General features: G+C 42.2%; 1 protein-coding gene across 4 annotated transcripts in view; it reads left to right on the top strand.

Moving 5' to 3' along the window:
* Positions 1–15,780, top strand: part of CCDC9 (coiled-coil domain containing 9) — a 364,568-nt gene that overhangs the window by 105,147 nt on the left and 243,641 nt on the right. For all 4 annotated transcript variants that reach the window (XM_069207573.1, XM_069207570.1, XM_069207571.1 and 1 more), the window contains exons 5-7: positions 4,910–5,899; positions 14,316–14,399; positions 15,492–15,662. In XM_069207573.1, coding sequence (XP_069063674.1) covers positions 4,910–5,899; positions 14,316–14,399; positions 15,492–15,662 — 1,245 coding nt within the window. The remainder of the gene's footprint in view (positions 1–4,909; positions 5,900–14,315; positions 14,400–15,491; positions 15,663–15,780) is intronic.

Genomic DNA, 15,780 nt, shown 5'->3' with positions numbered 1-15,780 from the left:
CATTTATCTAGACATTTGGGTAGAGTTTGGTGTAGATTTTACAATCTATATTATTCAACACTGTTGGTCTGTCATTTTTTGCGAGAGAGAGATCCTTTACTCCTTTTGGAATTATGGTAATAACCGCTTCAACCGGGGTACCAGTTATTTCACCAGAGGAGGAGAATGAAAGGTAAAAGTCTAATGGAGGGGCATCCAGATCAGACAAAAATAGTTTATAAAAGGATGCTGTGCATCCATCGAGACCTGGTGCCTTGAAGGTTGTTAATTGTTTTTTTAACTGTCCAAATGTCCTTTAAGGAAAGGGGCACGACAAGAGACTCTCCTCATTGGTGATAGTCGCTAGCACATTTAGGAGTTCAGTACATTGATCGGTGTCAAATTGTTTTTTATCATGGTAGAGATCCATGTAGAAGCGTTTACAAATGTCTGCTATCCATTTAGACTTTGTGTGAATTGTACCATCCGAATCTCTTCTACTCTTAATCGAGGGCTTATTTTCCTTAAATTTTAAATAAGCAGCCAACATTTTGCCTGCTCTATTAGCTACATACATGAGACTACGTTTTTTGATTTTGGACCCAGACATCTGCTCTTACTTTCAATAGCCTGTTATAGGAGTACTTGATGTTAGTTAAATTGTTCAGCAATTGCGTATTAGTCACATATTTTCTGAACTGAAGTTCCTCTGATTTTATTGCTTTTTCAAAGGTATTCAGGGAATCATTCGTTTGTTTATTCATAAAGGATGTAATGCTAATAAGTGGGCCTCTGACACTTGCTTTCAGCACTTCCCATTTGGTCTCAGTGGTTGGATTTGCCTCAGACATTTCTAATTTAATTGCCGATTTTTACCTTATGTTTGCTATTTGTAATGATCTCATCAATCAGTCTCCAGAAACTACATTTGGTTGAAGGAGCCACCCATGTAAACAATTGGGTGATACAGAAATAGTCCAAGGTTCAATACTAGTATAGTCAATGTGTTGAGTGTGAGAACTAGAAATCAGCAAGTAGCCATTTCTGGAGTGGTAAGAGTGTAGTTGAGAGAAAAATGTAAAGTCTGGGTGTTGTAGTCTCCGTGCATCTTTTAAATTAAACCTTGAGCATACAGTTTTCAAAGCTGTGCGAGTCTTAGGAGGCCTAAAGGTACGTCTAGAAGATCTGTCAATTGTACAATCCATACGGAGATTGAAATCCCCTCCTCAAAATATCAGACAGTCATCAGGGACAAAAGCCATTTTCGAAGAAAGCTCTTCACAGAAACCGTGTCGGTCTCTATTTGGAGCATAAACATCAATGGCGTAAAAGGATTTCCCCTCTTTACTCATTTCCGAGATAGTCCATCTACCTTCTTTGTTGAATTTGTTAGAGATTATAATGCTATTGGATTTTTTGGCGACTAAAGGCAAGACCTAATTTTTTTTCCCCGAAGCAGGAGAAAAGGCACTTCGCTTATCCATTTATTCTTAAGAGGTCACTTCCCTCTCTTGGAGCTTAGTCTCTTAGAGTAGAATAATATCTTCCTTTAATTTATACAGATAGATGAGTGTCATGTGCTTGTGTAAAAAGGGTAGTGAAGGAGTTTTGGAACAAGGGCTCTAAAGTGAGTGTCAGAAAGCACCAGATAATGAACTTTGCCCCAACATTAGAGAGGGGGTTTACGCTTTATAGCTCAACCAACGATACCAGATCATGAAGTAAACATCTCCAAAAAAGATGAACAGTAAAAGAAAAGGAAAAATTAAAGACATCAGTGTCGAGAAATCCAGAGGCTTCACAAAGGTGAAGACAAGTTTCCACCTAAAACATTGATATGAGGAGATGGGCAAATTATCAAACACCTGCATTCCAAAATCCCTTCCCACCCTCCCCCTTCAAAACTATGGAACACCAGCATGGAAGAGGGAACAAGATACTCCTCCAACACAGGAGAGAGGTTTTTAACAGTGAGTACCCAAAAACCTAGATAACAACAAGGAGTTGTTATAGTAAATGTGCATTTGCAGCCATTTTAAATTTAGCTCAATTCTGCATATCCCTATAGCACCTGCTCAACAGCTCTTAGTAAACAAATTAAAGCCACACAAAATTAGAGTGATCATGCAGTTTAGAAAGCAGTTGATTTATTGATGAGAGTGAAATGAACATGGTTGTCATCAAACATGATCAGACCATATAATGAAACTATGAGCGACTAAAAAAATCTAAGTTACGAATTGTCTTTGCTCAGAGAGGCTTTAGGGTATTAAAAATAACTATCCCTATCAGTCATTAAGATCATCCAGAAACTTTTTCAGTTCTGTATTGGACAGGAAAATACCTGTAGAACCAATTAATGGGACTCCATATTTTGAGATACCTGCAAAAGTAAATTCCAAGTTCCTGGCTCTCAGTCTTGGTTGTAGGGCTAAGAAGGCTTTCCTAGTATCCTCTGGGGCTTTCGAAAAGTTTTAAGAAATGTAAATATTGTGACCTTTCCAAGTGAGATGATTAATTTTCCTCATTTAATTCAAAATTAGTTCCGTTTGTTGAAATCTAAGAGGTTTTCACAAAATAGGTTTTGGCAATTTCTTATTTGGATTGGGATGGGCTAGGGCTCTGTGTGCTCGCCCCAGTTCATAATCATTGTGAAAAAAAGGGCCAGTCATTTGGGGAATCCACAACTCATAAGAGTTTGATACAAGTATGTGAGTCTGAGCCCTCCGAGCCTTCAGGCAGACCAAAAATGTGTAAGTTGCCCCTTCTGTTCCTATCCTCCCAATTCTGCAACTTCTTTGCAAGAGAGCTAGACATGAGACTTGTGAGTTGTTTCACATGCGACGAGTCTGTCTTCTAGATTGGAGATCCGATCCACCGCTACAGTAATTCTGCTTTTGACCTGTTTTACCTTGTTTTTAATTATTGTGCTATCGGCTTGTATATTGTCTGTGTTATTCTTTGTTGAAATAGCCAGTTTGTGTACCTCATTGAGTTTCTTAAGTATTTCCTCCATTGCTAAAGTTGATTCAGATTTGGGCTGTATGGATGAATCAGGAACAGGAGGGCATTACTTTGGTCTTTTTGTGGTAATTTTATGTTCTTTCAAGACATTAGCAGACATTTTGTTTGTCAGACCAGTGATATTATTATACACCAGTATGTATACAGGCTGCTGATGAAGTCTCCAGGACGTTATGAGGGAGACAATTGAGTGCTACCTGTAGACCTATACCATAGCCTCAATTTTGAGAGTACAATGATACTTGCCAATGTAAATAACCGAATGTAAGTGAGAATCAAGCCCAGGTGGTATTGAAATCCCAACCGGTCAGATTGCGTAGGAAATTGTAGCCCTATTCTGAACTGACTCTATTAGTGGTACACCAAAGAATTTAAAGCATCAGGAGTCTCACCCACCTGTGGAACACAAAGAGGTGGAACACAGAGTTAGGGATGGTACTGTGCAGGAATAGGAGATTTACATTATATATATGTTGGGGTATATAGTCCCAGTTAAACCAAGAGTGGCTGAAGGTTGTAGGTTTACAAATGACCTGGCAAAAAGAACTCCATACATTATCAGAAGTCATCTGATGAGTATTGATGTAGAGATCACTCATTTTCTTATGCCACATCATTACATGCTGCCTAGTAGATTACATAGCCCAAGAGTTGCCCAAACTTGAGTAGCTCCCAAGAGCCATAACATGATTTGTTTTTTCTCTTAAGAGTGCTAAGAAACTTAAAAAATAAATTTAAAAAAAAGCAATGGGAAGCCCTCTTGTGACTATCAGCTGTGTGGATCCCTCCTCTCACCATGTCACATGGTCATGTCATTTCATGTCAAAGGTGCGCCAATCCCATGCGTGCAAGAATCTGAGTGTTGATGTCGGCGAGGAGAGCCCTCTGTCCTCTTTCCAATAGCAAACAGAGCAACCGTTGTTAAAAGAAGCCCTCTGACAAGTATTGGGTGTAGAGATCACTCATCCTTGTATATCACATGGTTACGTGCTGTCTAGTAGATTACATAGTCCAAAATAGCCTAAGAGTTAGCCCTAAGTCGAGTAGCTCCCAAGTGCCATAAAATGATTCTTTTTTTTTTTTCTTCAAAAGGACCCGAAAACGTATAAAGAAAAAGCATTGGAAAGCTGTATTGTGCTTCTCAGCAGTGTGGATCACTCCTCTCACTAGGTCACGCTGTTGCATGTCATAGGTGCGCTGATCGCCTATCCCATGTGGACAGGAATCAGTGAGCTGCTGGTGGCGAGAAAGAGCCTGCTGTATATGTAGGTTTAGAGCTGAAGGTCTGTTCAGCATGTGTTTCACCACTGTTTCACCCTCTCTGGGGTGACTCGGGTAATTTGGGTGCTTGTAGGGCTGATGTTTCTCCCATGTTGGAGTGGAGCTGGCGAGCTGCATGGCCGTCTTGGTCCGTGTCTTAGCCACGCCTCCCCAATTGTTTTTTTTGTGTGTGTTTTTAAATGTATTCCTGCATAGTTTTATTTTATTGATTTCAGTTTAGCTGGATTTGAGGATTGTCTGGAGTGAATATTGTCTGCTTAATTAGTTGTTGTTTGTCTATTGCTAGGATTTCCATAGGTTTCACTCTCCCTCCCCTCAACAGTGTATTATTGAAGTGACTTTCAAAGTAAATATCTGATTTGCCGCCTATTTGGTGCCCTAGTTAAACTAACAGTAACAAATTCAGGTCACTTTTTATTATCTGGACTCCTGCACTCCTCCAAAAGGGAACGGGTGTCTTGATTCCTCTGCATAAATAGTTTAGCTATCCATTCTTTCGATACAATGGGTAAACTCATTTACCAACGAGTTTTAGTAGAATATTTCTTTTTTTTAAAGCTTTTATCCTTTGTTTTTTTTTGTTTTTTTGTTTTAAAGCTGATTTCCTTTTTTGTTCTCTTTACAGGAGAAACGTGTAATTAATGAGAAGCGGTCTCCAGTTTCTCCCCGTGATGCACCAAGTGAACCATCGTTTCCTCGCAGTCCCCCTCACAGGAGCCCTGTTGGGACCGGACCGCATCAGTATGGGCGCTCGCCTAATTTAGAGCGATCTGATTTACCCAAATGGGAGGGCTCAGTAGGTTCAGGGGATGGTTTCCAGGGCGAGAGAGGACGCAGGAACAGAGGTGGGAGGAGCAGAGGTGGTGAGAGAGTTACTAGAATGGGTGGTGGTCAGAGGGGAGGCAGGTTCAGCGAGCGGCAGGAGATTGGGGGCAGATTCAGTGAGAGGGAGGCAAGGGGAGACAGGTATAGCAAAAATGAGGAGAAAGGGCACAGGTTTGATGAGAGGGGAAGCAGTGATCCCGAAGAGCGAGTGGGCAGGCTTACTGAGCGGGAAGAAAGAGAAGGTGTTGATGAAGGAGAAGAGCGAAGCAGTAGATTCAGTGAAAGGGAGCTTCGGGGATTCAGGGTAGGCCAGAGGGGTAGTAGATTCACTACAAGGGAGGAGATGGGAGGCCGAGTTGGTGACCAAGGAGGTAGACACACTGACCAAGAGGATTGGGAAGGTGATGAGAGGGTGGTGAAAAGAGCTGGACGTCTTGGGAAACAGGCTGGTCAAAGGGACAGGGGAGGCGAAGGCAGAGGCGGAGGCGGAGGTGGAGGTGGGGGTGGTAGTGCAGTACAGGAGAAAGGCAGTGGAAGTGATGGGTGGGGTAGTGGTGGAGCTGACCACGACGAGTGGGGTGTTGGTGGTGGTGTTGAGTGGGCCAGTGGAAAGGAGAGTAGAGGGAGAGCTGGGAGAGGGAGAGGTCGAGGGCTAGAGGGGAGGGGTGGCACTGCGAGGGCCGGGAAAGGTGGCGATATTGCCTACACAGAACAGAGAGGAGGTGAAATTGTCGGCATTGGATCTGGTGTTGAAGGTGGTGGAGTCGTTGGTCCTGAACGTAAAGTTAAGGTAAATCCTTCAAAGTGGAAAGTGCTTATAGAATGATTTGAACTGTTTTGATTCTTTTCTTGAAAGAAAGAATGTCTTTTAGGAATGGTTCAGCATGTTGGAGATTACATCAGCTAAGGCAAAAGGTTTTGTAGCAGCACTTGCCTTTTGTTTAAAGTACTCCTTTCAATACTTCTAAGTTGTGTGCCATTTTCCAGCTTTGCTAATCATGTGGTTAAGACTCCCTGCTGTCTGTGTCCTTGGTTTTCACTATGTAGTATTCATAAAAAGAATGAAAAAGATTTTCATAAAGACACCTTGCTTTTGTGGTGTGCTGAAATTGTTCCTTTTCAGTGTCCATACAGGCCATCCAGTTCTTTTAGATTTCTGCCTGCCCCTTATTCATTAGTGTCCTGTGCTTACAGCGTCAGCAGTTTTACACTTCCAGTTTACTAGATTGCCCATTCGTTTTGATGGAACTACAACAGGGCATCTATAACAAGTTAAAATGAATTTCAGGTTTTTCGTATCTTTGGCCGGTCTCGAAACATATGAAAATAGTCTGTTTAGATTGTATTCCTCCACTGTATACACGTATTTTTTTGTGTGTATTTGCTTAGTGCTAACTTAAAAGGCAGCACAGAATTGCACATGGTCAATAGCAAACCTGCAAGCAACATGTAATTGGAGGGCTCATTGAGTTTTGAAAGTGGGGGTGGATTGTTACTTCGTGGTGATGTAGGGTTCGTTAAAGATCCTTATTTTCAGATCTTTTCTAAATTGAAGGAGGGTTGGGACAGCGTTGTTGGATACAGGGATACTGTTTCAAATCCTGTCTGCATGAATGAAGCCTGTCTTTGTTTTTTTGCACTTACTTTGTCTCCATCATTCTAATTGTGTCCTTGCTGTTGCCGTGCTGTGAGTGACTGAAGGTGGAGAACTTGTCAAACGGATAAGTGTGAGGTTCCAGTTGCGACTGCTTTGTACGTGATGCAGCAGGTTTTGAATATGGTGGTTGCTGGCAGGTGGAGCCAATGGATCGCATGGACCTTCAGAGAGTGACAGGGAGAGAGATGCCCACAAACATCTAAGCAAGTGTACCCTGGAGGGTTGATTCAGTCCCCTGTTGTTCCCAAGAGCCAGTATGCTATCTCCTTTTTCCTTTTCTTACCCAGCAGATAACAAACTATGTAGCCCGTTGGTGAGATTTCATGTTCTTTGTAGTGAATTCTGATGCTCTTTTCCAGCGTTTTCAATGATTGCAAAAATCTGTCAGTGGTTCTACTTTTTTGCACTGAAAAAAGAATAGGGCATGATTTTTTTTATTGCTTCCAGATAATTTACTTTTTATTAGCCTGTTATACTTTGTGAGTTGTTTTTTTTTAAGTAGATTGGCGTGAGGTAGACTTGTAGATCAGCAAAACACTTCCTTGAATTGCTTAGTAGTGTGTTGAGTAATGTCCCAGCAACAAGTTGCAATCCTCCACATACATCATGCTTTTTGGTTTTCTTAATCTGGTTTCAGCCAGACTCAATGCACACAATACTCTGGTATCTCGAGTACTTTAAGCTTATAATGGTCCCGCCACATAAAACAGGTTAAACACAGATGTTAAATGTTTTGGAACACGCCCATACCACCCGGGAGGATATCCTGATGCCTAGCGAAAGGGATGCTGCCCTGACTATTGCCTATTAAGAGACAGGTTTTCAGTTTTTTTATTTTTTATTATAGAGTTCTAGGACTGCGCTGGCGGATCACATGCAAGGGGGGAGGTTGTTCCAGGATTTAGGAGCTAGGCATGAGAAAGCACGACCAGTGGATCTGGCTGTTCGGATGCATGGGGACATAAGCAAGCAGCAGGCTGGCGGAATAAAAATGTCTGGTAGGGATGTTAAAGCTGAAGTGTTCAGATATGCAGGTCCTTGATTGTGCTGTGTTTTGTAAGTGTGCTGGACATATGTAAGTCATTGAGGTATGTGGACTTGTGGTGGGAGTTTGCTGTGAATGTGGCTGCTATGTTGTGGACAACTGAGTCTCTAGGCGACGTTTGGCGATGCCAACATAAAGGGTGTCATATGAACTCGTGCTCTCTGAGACTGCTGGCTAAAGGGCGGCAGCACCTCTGCGTTGTGACTGAGTCACTTCCACTCCATTTGGCAGCTGTCAACCCAACCCTCCCGGCCCACTAGCAGCACCTCACCAAAACCCAACCAGTAAAGCTAATTTGTGGCAGCCTTGCATGTACTCTGAAAAACCCCTCTGGGAAAATCATGGTGAAACAAGCCTTACCCTTTTCTCACCACATACAAGTCTCTTACACTCACACACATAGGTAAGAAAAGCAATGCAGGACAGTTTTCAATACATTCATTGAAAAGACTGTAATCTATGATAAAATTAATGTGCTGCAATGATTAGAATAATGAGAAATAACTGAATCAGGATTGTGAAGATTAGGGATGTGAATATAAACAACTCCCAACATATTGTCATAACAGGAGTACACAATTCCTACCTAAAAGCCTAATCTACGGTCCCTAAGCGAGAGCATGGCGATGTAAGCCAAATATGTCCATGAGAGGCACACCACCCCGTTAGCTTGTTACAAGGTCAGACCACCAGTCTCCAGATCAGGTTCCGCAGAGACACAAAGGCTGAGCTGTACTGATCATTGGCATGCAGCATGGATGGAAATTCTGGCTGGAACTCCCTCTAATGCCCTTTGTCATACAAAATGTCTTTCTAGGGGGACATGTTTATGTTCATGTACAGAAGACTGATGCAGGTATGTACCTAAGCGCTGGACTATTAAGGCAGTCTTGGGGCCTGCAATACAAAATATTACTCTGTGTGCCTTGCATTCTATTCTTGTGATTCCTTGGAAAAGAACATGATGCAAAGTATGTCATCCATAGCACTGATAATGACGAGAATAGCAACTGCTATTGAAAGTAAAACAGTACCACTAAAGGTTTTAGAAGAATAAAATGAATACAAATAACAGCTTATGGTTTGAGTGTTCAACCGGTCTTAAGCAGAAGCCGTCTGAAGATTGAAGCCATCTAAGGATTTTCCTGACAAGCTTGAGGGTGAGGAAGCAGGAAGAAGCAGTTGAGTTAACCTCTTCAAGATTTGATTACGTTGTTGGTTATCAAGATTTGATAGTTGATAATGATTCATATGTTTCCAACTTGACTCGAGGAGGGTGGGTCGAATTGTGAGGGCCACCATGCTGTAGACCAGATTGAGGAGTCACTATAGTTTTTTTTTTTTTTTTTTATAGCTGTAGCATAGCTATCTCAAAATGTAGGAAAGAATAAGCATTGGCAAAGCCAATAGACCTTTTCTAGAAGAAAGCTATTGTCTTTGTCAGTGTCTTCTAGCCATGGTGTACAGCAGCACCACTACCGTGCCAGCATGGCTGAAAGTAACAACAAAAAAAAGTGCTATAAATTCTCCAGTGCTAGCTTCATCGTAGCTATTTGTAAGGTTTCTTTTTTTTTTTTATTTATTTTTTTTATTGTTGACGGGATGGGAGGCAACATGGATGGAGGAAGGGTGTGTGGGAGGGCATCACAGACAACAGACTGCGGGTGGAAAAGATGCTGTGACGCTGCCAGTGGTGGCCATGTTATGGTGTTTTTTTTATGTTATTGTGGGGTAGAAGGCAACAGGGAGGGGTGGAAAGCAAGAGGAATCAGAGGTGGAAAGCAACACTGAGGTGGAAGCAGGAGGCAACACAGATAACAGAGGTGGGAGGGAGGGAGGGATTGATACTAAGCACATGGACAACAGAGAATGGGGGCCAGCTGAGGGACAACAGAAGGTGGGAGAGGCTGGACCAATCAGCAATAAGGACAACAATGAAAGTATGGATGGCAGCTGGGGTAAGCAACAACATGGACAGGAGTGATAGGAGGGAGGTGGGTGGGTGGGGGACAAGCAACACACAGACAACAGAAAGAGGGAGGGTAAATGGGGCAAGTGACAGGGATGCGGGAGGGTGGGTGGCGTAAGGAACACGAGTGTGGACAGGTGGCAAGTTTACAGGCAAATGAGGGAAGAGGAACACAGAGAGGGAGAAATACATGAGGGAGCCAGTTGAAAAAGACACACGCTAGTAGAGTGTTTAAATACAAAAAAAAAGTGCCTAAAATAATGAGCAGTGGAAGAACACATGTATTGCGTCAATGCTCCAGGGTGGCAGAACGCTTTACATCACACAGTCAATAAAAGGTGCATAGTTGAGAGAAACAGAAAGTCTAGAATGTAATACAATTATGGTGTTTGTCTGTACTACCAATACTTTATTACTAGCCAAAAGAACCCTTCTTTGACAACTTGGAATAACAACAGATTAAGGGGGAAAAACGGTAAGGATCTAAACCCATGACTTGCAGTTTTCATGCAGCTCCTTGATGCTGGTTGTGCTATATTAGGATCTCATCTTATGAGTAACAAGAGGATAAATGTGTTACCCACGTACATAAAACACAAATCTGTGGTCTGCAGAATACCCAATCTCCTTTGAAGCTGGCACTTTAATGCTGTATGCTAATTTGTGTAACAAATATGACTGAAAACACACAGAAGTCTTCCTGTACTAAATTAACCACGAGAGTTCTGTTACCATTATTATAATCCCCTGAAAATTGCTGGGCACAAAAATCTGTGCAGCAGTAGATTGTTAAATGGGCAGGTACATATTAACTGTACTTAATTAAGAAGGGGTAGCACCGGCGATTCTCCGCACTGAACCAGTGATTTTAATGGGAGGGTTGGACCTGATGTCCTGGTCATGGTTTCCCCAACTTTTTGCCTTTCATCTTCCTCTTTTTGCTGACTTCATTTTTGTTGGGTTTTAAAACGCTATGCACTTTACCACTGCTAACCAGTGCTAAAGTGATTGTGTTTTCTCTTTCTTAAACATGGTAAAATTGGTTTACACCCGGTTGGCACACTTAATTTACTTGTAAGTTCCTAGTAAAGTGTGACTGTGTACCCATGTCCTGTAAATTAAATTCTACTAGTCGACCTACAGAACTCAGTGTTCCACCCTGAGTGGCCTTTTGGACATATTTCAGGCCTGCCTTTGCAGTCTGTGTGTGCAGTGTAAACCACCATTTCCCTCTGCACCGTGCAACAATCCTCAAACGGTATTTAGGGTAAAGGTAATTTCTCAGTGGGGCTAATTTGATACCTGTTTCCGGCCCGCTCTATATCGCGGTTGGCCCGAGTTTGTTACTTTGTCCCGATCCGACCAGATAACCACAGTTGGCTCTTTGTGCTTTTAAGCAGTATTTTTACCTTTATCTTTAAATCTGCATATCTCTGGTTCAACTAATTGTATTTTTGCCATTTGGTGTCAAAGTATTTATTTACTTTTATTATATTTTTCGAAATTAGTGTAGGAATTCTCTTGTGTTGTGTTCTCACGTTGTTACTGTTTGTGTGCTGCACATTGCCTCTAAGCTAAACCTGACTGCTTTTGTGCCAATCTACCAGGGGGTTAATTTGGGGTTTGCTTGTGTTTCACCCTGGTAAGAATTGTGGTTGCTGCTTGAGTAGGAGTTCACCCCCTTGAACCAATAACCCAATTTCCCACAGGGAGACTACCAGCTCTTCTCAGCAGCCGGCTGGTACTCTGGGACGAGTATCAGCACTTCTGCATTTCCACATTAACCATATTTCCATTTCAAGCACTGTGCAACCACCACTTTTCCTTTCTCTGCTGCACCTTGACTCCCGGTTTTTGGCTTCATGGGGTACTACATTTATTTCCAATTCTGGAACCGGAGGCAGCACATGCCCTGGCTTGGCGAGACCTAAATATTTATTCACTTCTGTTTTTAAGACTGTTTTAGGAGATAACACCAATCCACTGGGACAGGAGTTTTCCCTTTGCAAGCGTCCTTTTACAAATCTCGGTTTTCCTGTTACTACACGCCCCTTGAATTAAACTGAACCGATAATTTAATTAACATAATGCACTGCTATGATATCTGAAAACACTCGACTGAACCGGCATTATCTCTGTGACCTGGTAACTCGGTAACCATACTAAATTGTTATTATTTTAATGGGTAGTGCTTCATACTATGAGGGCTAAAATCAATTTTGTTGCAGAACTTGATTTATTTCGGTTTTCATTGTTCAGTGTAGATACATATATAGATCTGAAGGTTGCAGGTAAACTTTTAAAATCTCAGTTTATCTCTTGGCTGAAATTGAACCTGTCACATAAATGCCAACTGACTCGATTTAGGCAGGTGACTCTCGATTTCTGAAGCCAATAATGAATGTATTTTATACGTCTGTCCCCCAAAATTGCCTCTGCAGTCTCCCTCCTCCCCTCCTAAAAATTGCCACTGTAGAAGACAATAGACGTCAGTAGGGAAAACACATTCCCCTGATTTTGTTTTCCAAAGTCTCCGTATGCTTTTGGGGGGGGGGGGGGGGGGGGGGGGGTGTATGGTTTGTTCCCCCTGGTGTGCTGCTGGGTCTGGAGCTTATTTGTGGCAACATTCCCGTACGCACCCTCTTACTTTTGCCTGGCTGTACTCTCCGCAGTGTCGATTCAGAAGCTTGAGGGGGGGGGGGGGGAATCTGGCTAAAAAATGGAAGGAGCGAAAATAATTTAGTTTGCACCCAGTATGCGTGAAAGGACTACTTCGCGTCGAGTAGACCAGATTTTGTAAGCATGGGCTGACCAACTTTGGGTGGATGACCTTGTGCGGCATTTCGGGAAAAAATGTATAAATATATTATATCGAAATACCGTTCGATAGATTTAAAATGAAAACTGCTTTTTTTCATGGACCACGTTGGACATACTGAGCTCTGGGTAGTTTAAATTCATAAGCAGAGGTGGTAGAATGCATAACACTTACGCTTTTGCGTACTTTTCTCACCATCGGAATTAGTTTACGAGAAATTGGATACACTGAATACGGTTACAACCAGTTACTGTGTGACCTGTTCGTATTACGCCCAGTCACTGAAAATGTGCTGTTTTTGGACCGTGAAGCGAGCATGCAGTCGCAAACGACAAGGCTGGTCTGGCCGGAGCCAGTTTAACCACTCGCTGCATTCATTTTCTGCGATTTGGCTCCCCCAAGTGTCGATGTGGGTATTTGCAAAAGTGTTATTGGGTTTCTTCAGTAATGAACGAAACCGGAAACCCTTCCCATAAAAAACACAGCTAGAGACAGGATGTGTACTAACTCAGAGCGCCCCATGTTAATGAGGGAAAACATTGTGAACAAGAGTCCCACGAACCCCACCCCCCTCCCTCCCACCATCTGTTAGCTGCATCCAAGACCATGCCGCCTTTCCTTCTCTGGCCATGTGCACACTTTCCCATCTTAACAATATGACACCGTCCATGCAGCAAAGTATTTTATTGCTCAAATTGAATTTATAAAAAGCTTACTACCCACGACGTGGCTTGAAGTATTTTACGGCTGGCATCACTCTACCCTGGAACCTGTGGTTATACGTAGTTATGTTTTTTATTATTGGTTTTTTAAATTAGTCCTGTGCTCTGAAGGAACCATCCCATGCATTTAGTGCAGTATGCTTGTGGTAGATTAAGTTTATAGGTGGTAGATGCAATCGCTAGGGTGAGGGATGTTGAGTTTATGGCAGTGTTGGTGGGGATGATTACTCTAATTCAGAGCCACATTGCACTACTCATTTGGAATTACAATCGTTGCAGTCCTTCAGTTCCTTAAATTTTAAGACCCTTTCACAGAGTTTCGTCAGTGAATTATTGCCTAGTGGCTTTTCAGCTTTAAGTCACAATGGTCGGTGTCGTCTGCTTTTTGACATTATTTGAAAGCTCAGGACCTATTCACACGCTGACATGTTTCACAGACGTCTGGCTTGCAAAGAGAGCAAAACAGTTATCCTACTCTATAAGAGTCTGTATCTAGCCTAAGCAGGTTATTGTACATTTCAGCGCTCACAAGACCAGAAGAATAAATGGGGGAGATTTATTTTCTGACACTGGGCTCATGGTTCTTTTTGTAAAGTAGTACTTGCACTGCAGAACAACGTATTGGTGTGTAAGTTATTCCTGCATACAAGGGAAAAGGGTATGCGCTACATAGAGCACCTCGTAGGTAAATGAAAACGCTAAGCAATCCACACACTCTGAAAAGAAGGCCCATTTCTAGTAAACGGAGTGGTATTTTTACATGTGAACCTCTCCTCGTGCCAACCTGTGTGCAAAACACAGGTTTCATGAAGTGTTTGTCGTAGCGTTTTCAGTAAGGGTGTAGATAGGGAAGGCATAGGCGGGTACACCCCTTAACAATACGCTTGTGGCCACCTTAGGGCTTTTAATATTGGGTAAAACATTGGCATAGAAGTGTCATTGCATTTAGTGAAATGGCCGCAGACTAATATTGACCACCACTTTCCTCTTTTCAGGACTGGGAAGAAAGGAGGAGGCAAAACATTGAGAAAATGAACGAAGAAATGGAAAAAATAGCGGAGTATGAGCGGAATCAAAGGGTAGGGTTGCGTGCTGATTAACATTGTTGGAGGCTGAGAAAAACGGCCAAAGTCTGTTTTTACAAACTACAGTACATTTAAGCTGTGATACCCACTCACTGCACATCACAACATTGACCTTCTGGGAGCAAAACAAATAGTACCACACAAATATGCTTCTGGACCTCTTCCATATTCCTGTTTACTACACATGCAGACAACCATTACCTTACCACCATAAGAGTTCCTCCCAGTAATCGCTGCCAAAGGAGCCCCACTGCTTTTTTATTTTACTCTATTTCTCAGTTCTCTTTGACTTGTACAAAAAATGCCTTGATGCTTGATGAGACCAGATTAAATTTAACAAAATATACCGTTTTCGGCTAATAGAATAGAACCGATTCTGTCCCCTTCCTTCCACTCCCCACAAACACAAGTGCAACAGTACACATCCATTTTTAATCGTATTGCATCTTCTGCGTAACAGCCCTCTCCAATAAGGCCGACTACCTTGCTGTAAAACTGTACTTGTCCATCTGTCTTCCTACTGCTCTCAGCTGCTTTCTGCAGTATTTGAGATCAAGAAAACACACATATAAGTAACTAGGAAACATCCTTTGTCCATTAATTGTTCTTAGACGATGTAATGTTCTCCACGGACACTTGAACTCTCCTCTTCTTCCCAATGATTCTGACTTGATCTGCCCTTTCTAAATAAGTGACATGTGCCACCATTTAGGATCTTCCCCCTTTGACCCTAAAAAATCCCTAACGCTTTCAAGACAACCATTCATACCTTCTGAAGTTGCATCATTTTCTTGTGTGTTACGCCTTTGATTATCCTGCCATTACCTTTGCTGTGTAGTACTTGTTTTATTTTGCTTTGAGATTTACAGTGCCGGCTCACTTCCATGTTCTCACTGTTAGAAAACCATTCTAAATATAATTTTAAAACAAGAAATACAGTCCTAAAAATATGTACATTCTCTGTGCTTGTTTACCCATGCAATTCCCAAAAGATCTATGAGCTCAAATACATAAAGTACCTTCTCGTAATTTCCAAATTGTGATCATGTGTTTGACGCCGTTGTGCATGTTCTTATGTTTTTTAAGGATGGTGTACGTGAAAAGAATCCTTTTAGAAACTTCCTGGATGACCCACGCCGTTGTGGTCCCATTGTGGAGGTCGACAGAAAAGAGGGAAGCAGACGGCACGTTCGCAACTGGGGTGGAGCAGACTTTGATCGAGTCAAAACGGACATTGAGCGTGAGAAAGGCTCACATGTATGTTGTAAGCATAAAGCAGGTCCTCTCTTAGTATTTGTTGTGTGGGTGCACATCTACGCTAGGTTAGAGAGATTTCAGGTGTGTGGTAGGTATCTCCAGCATTCTCATCATCCAG

Source organism: Pleurodeles waltl, chromosome 9 (genome assembly GCF_031143425.1).
Source record: "Pleurodeles waltl isolate 20211129_DDA chromosome 9, aPleWal1.hap1.20221129, whole genome shotgun sequence".
Lineage (NCBI taxonomy): Eukaryota > Metazoa > Chordata > Amphibia > Caudata > Salamandridae > Pleurodeles > Pleurodeles waltl.
This window is presented reverse-complemented; position numbering and strand designations above follow the sequence as displayed.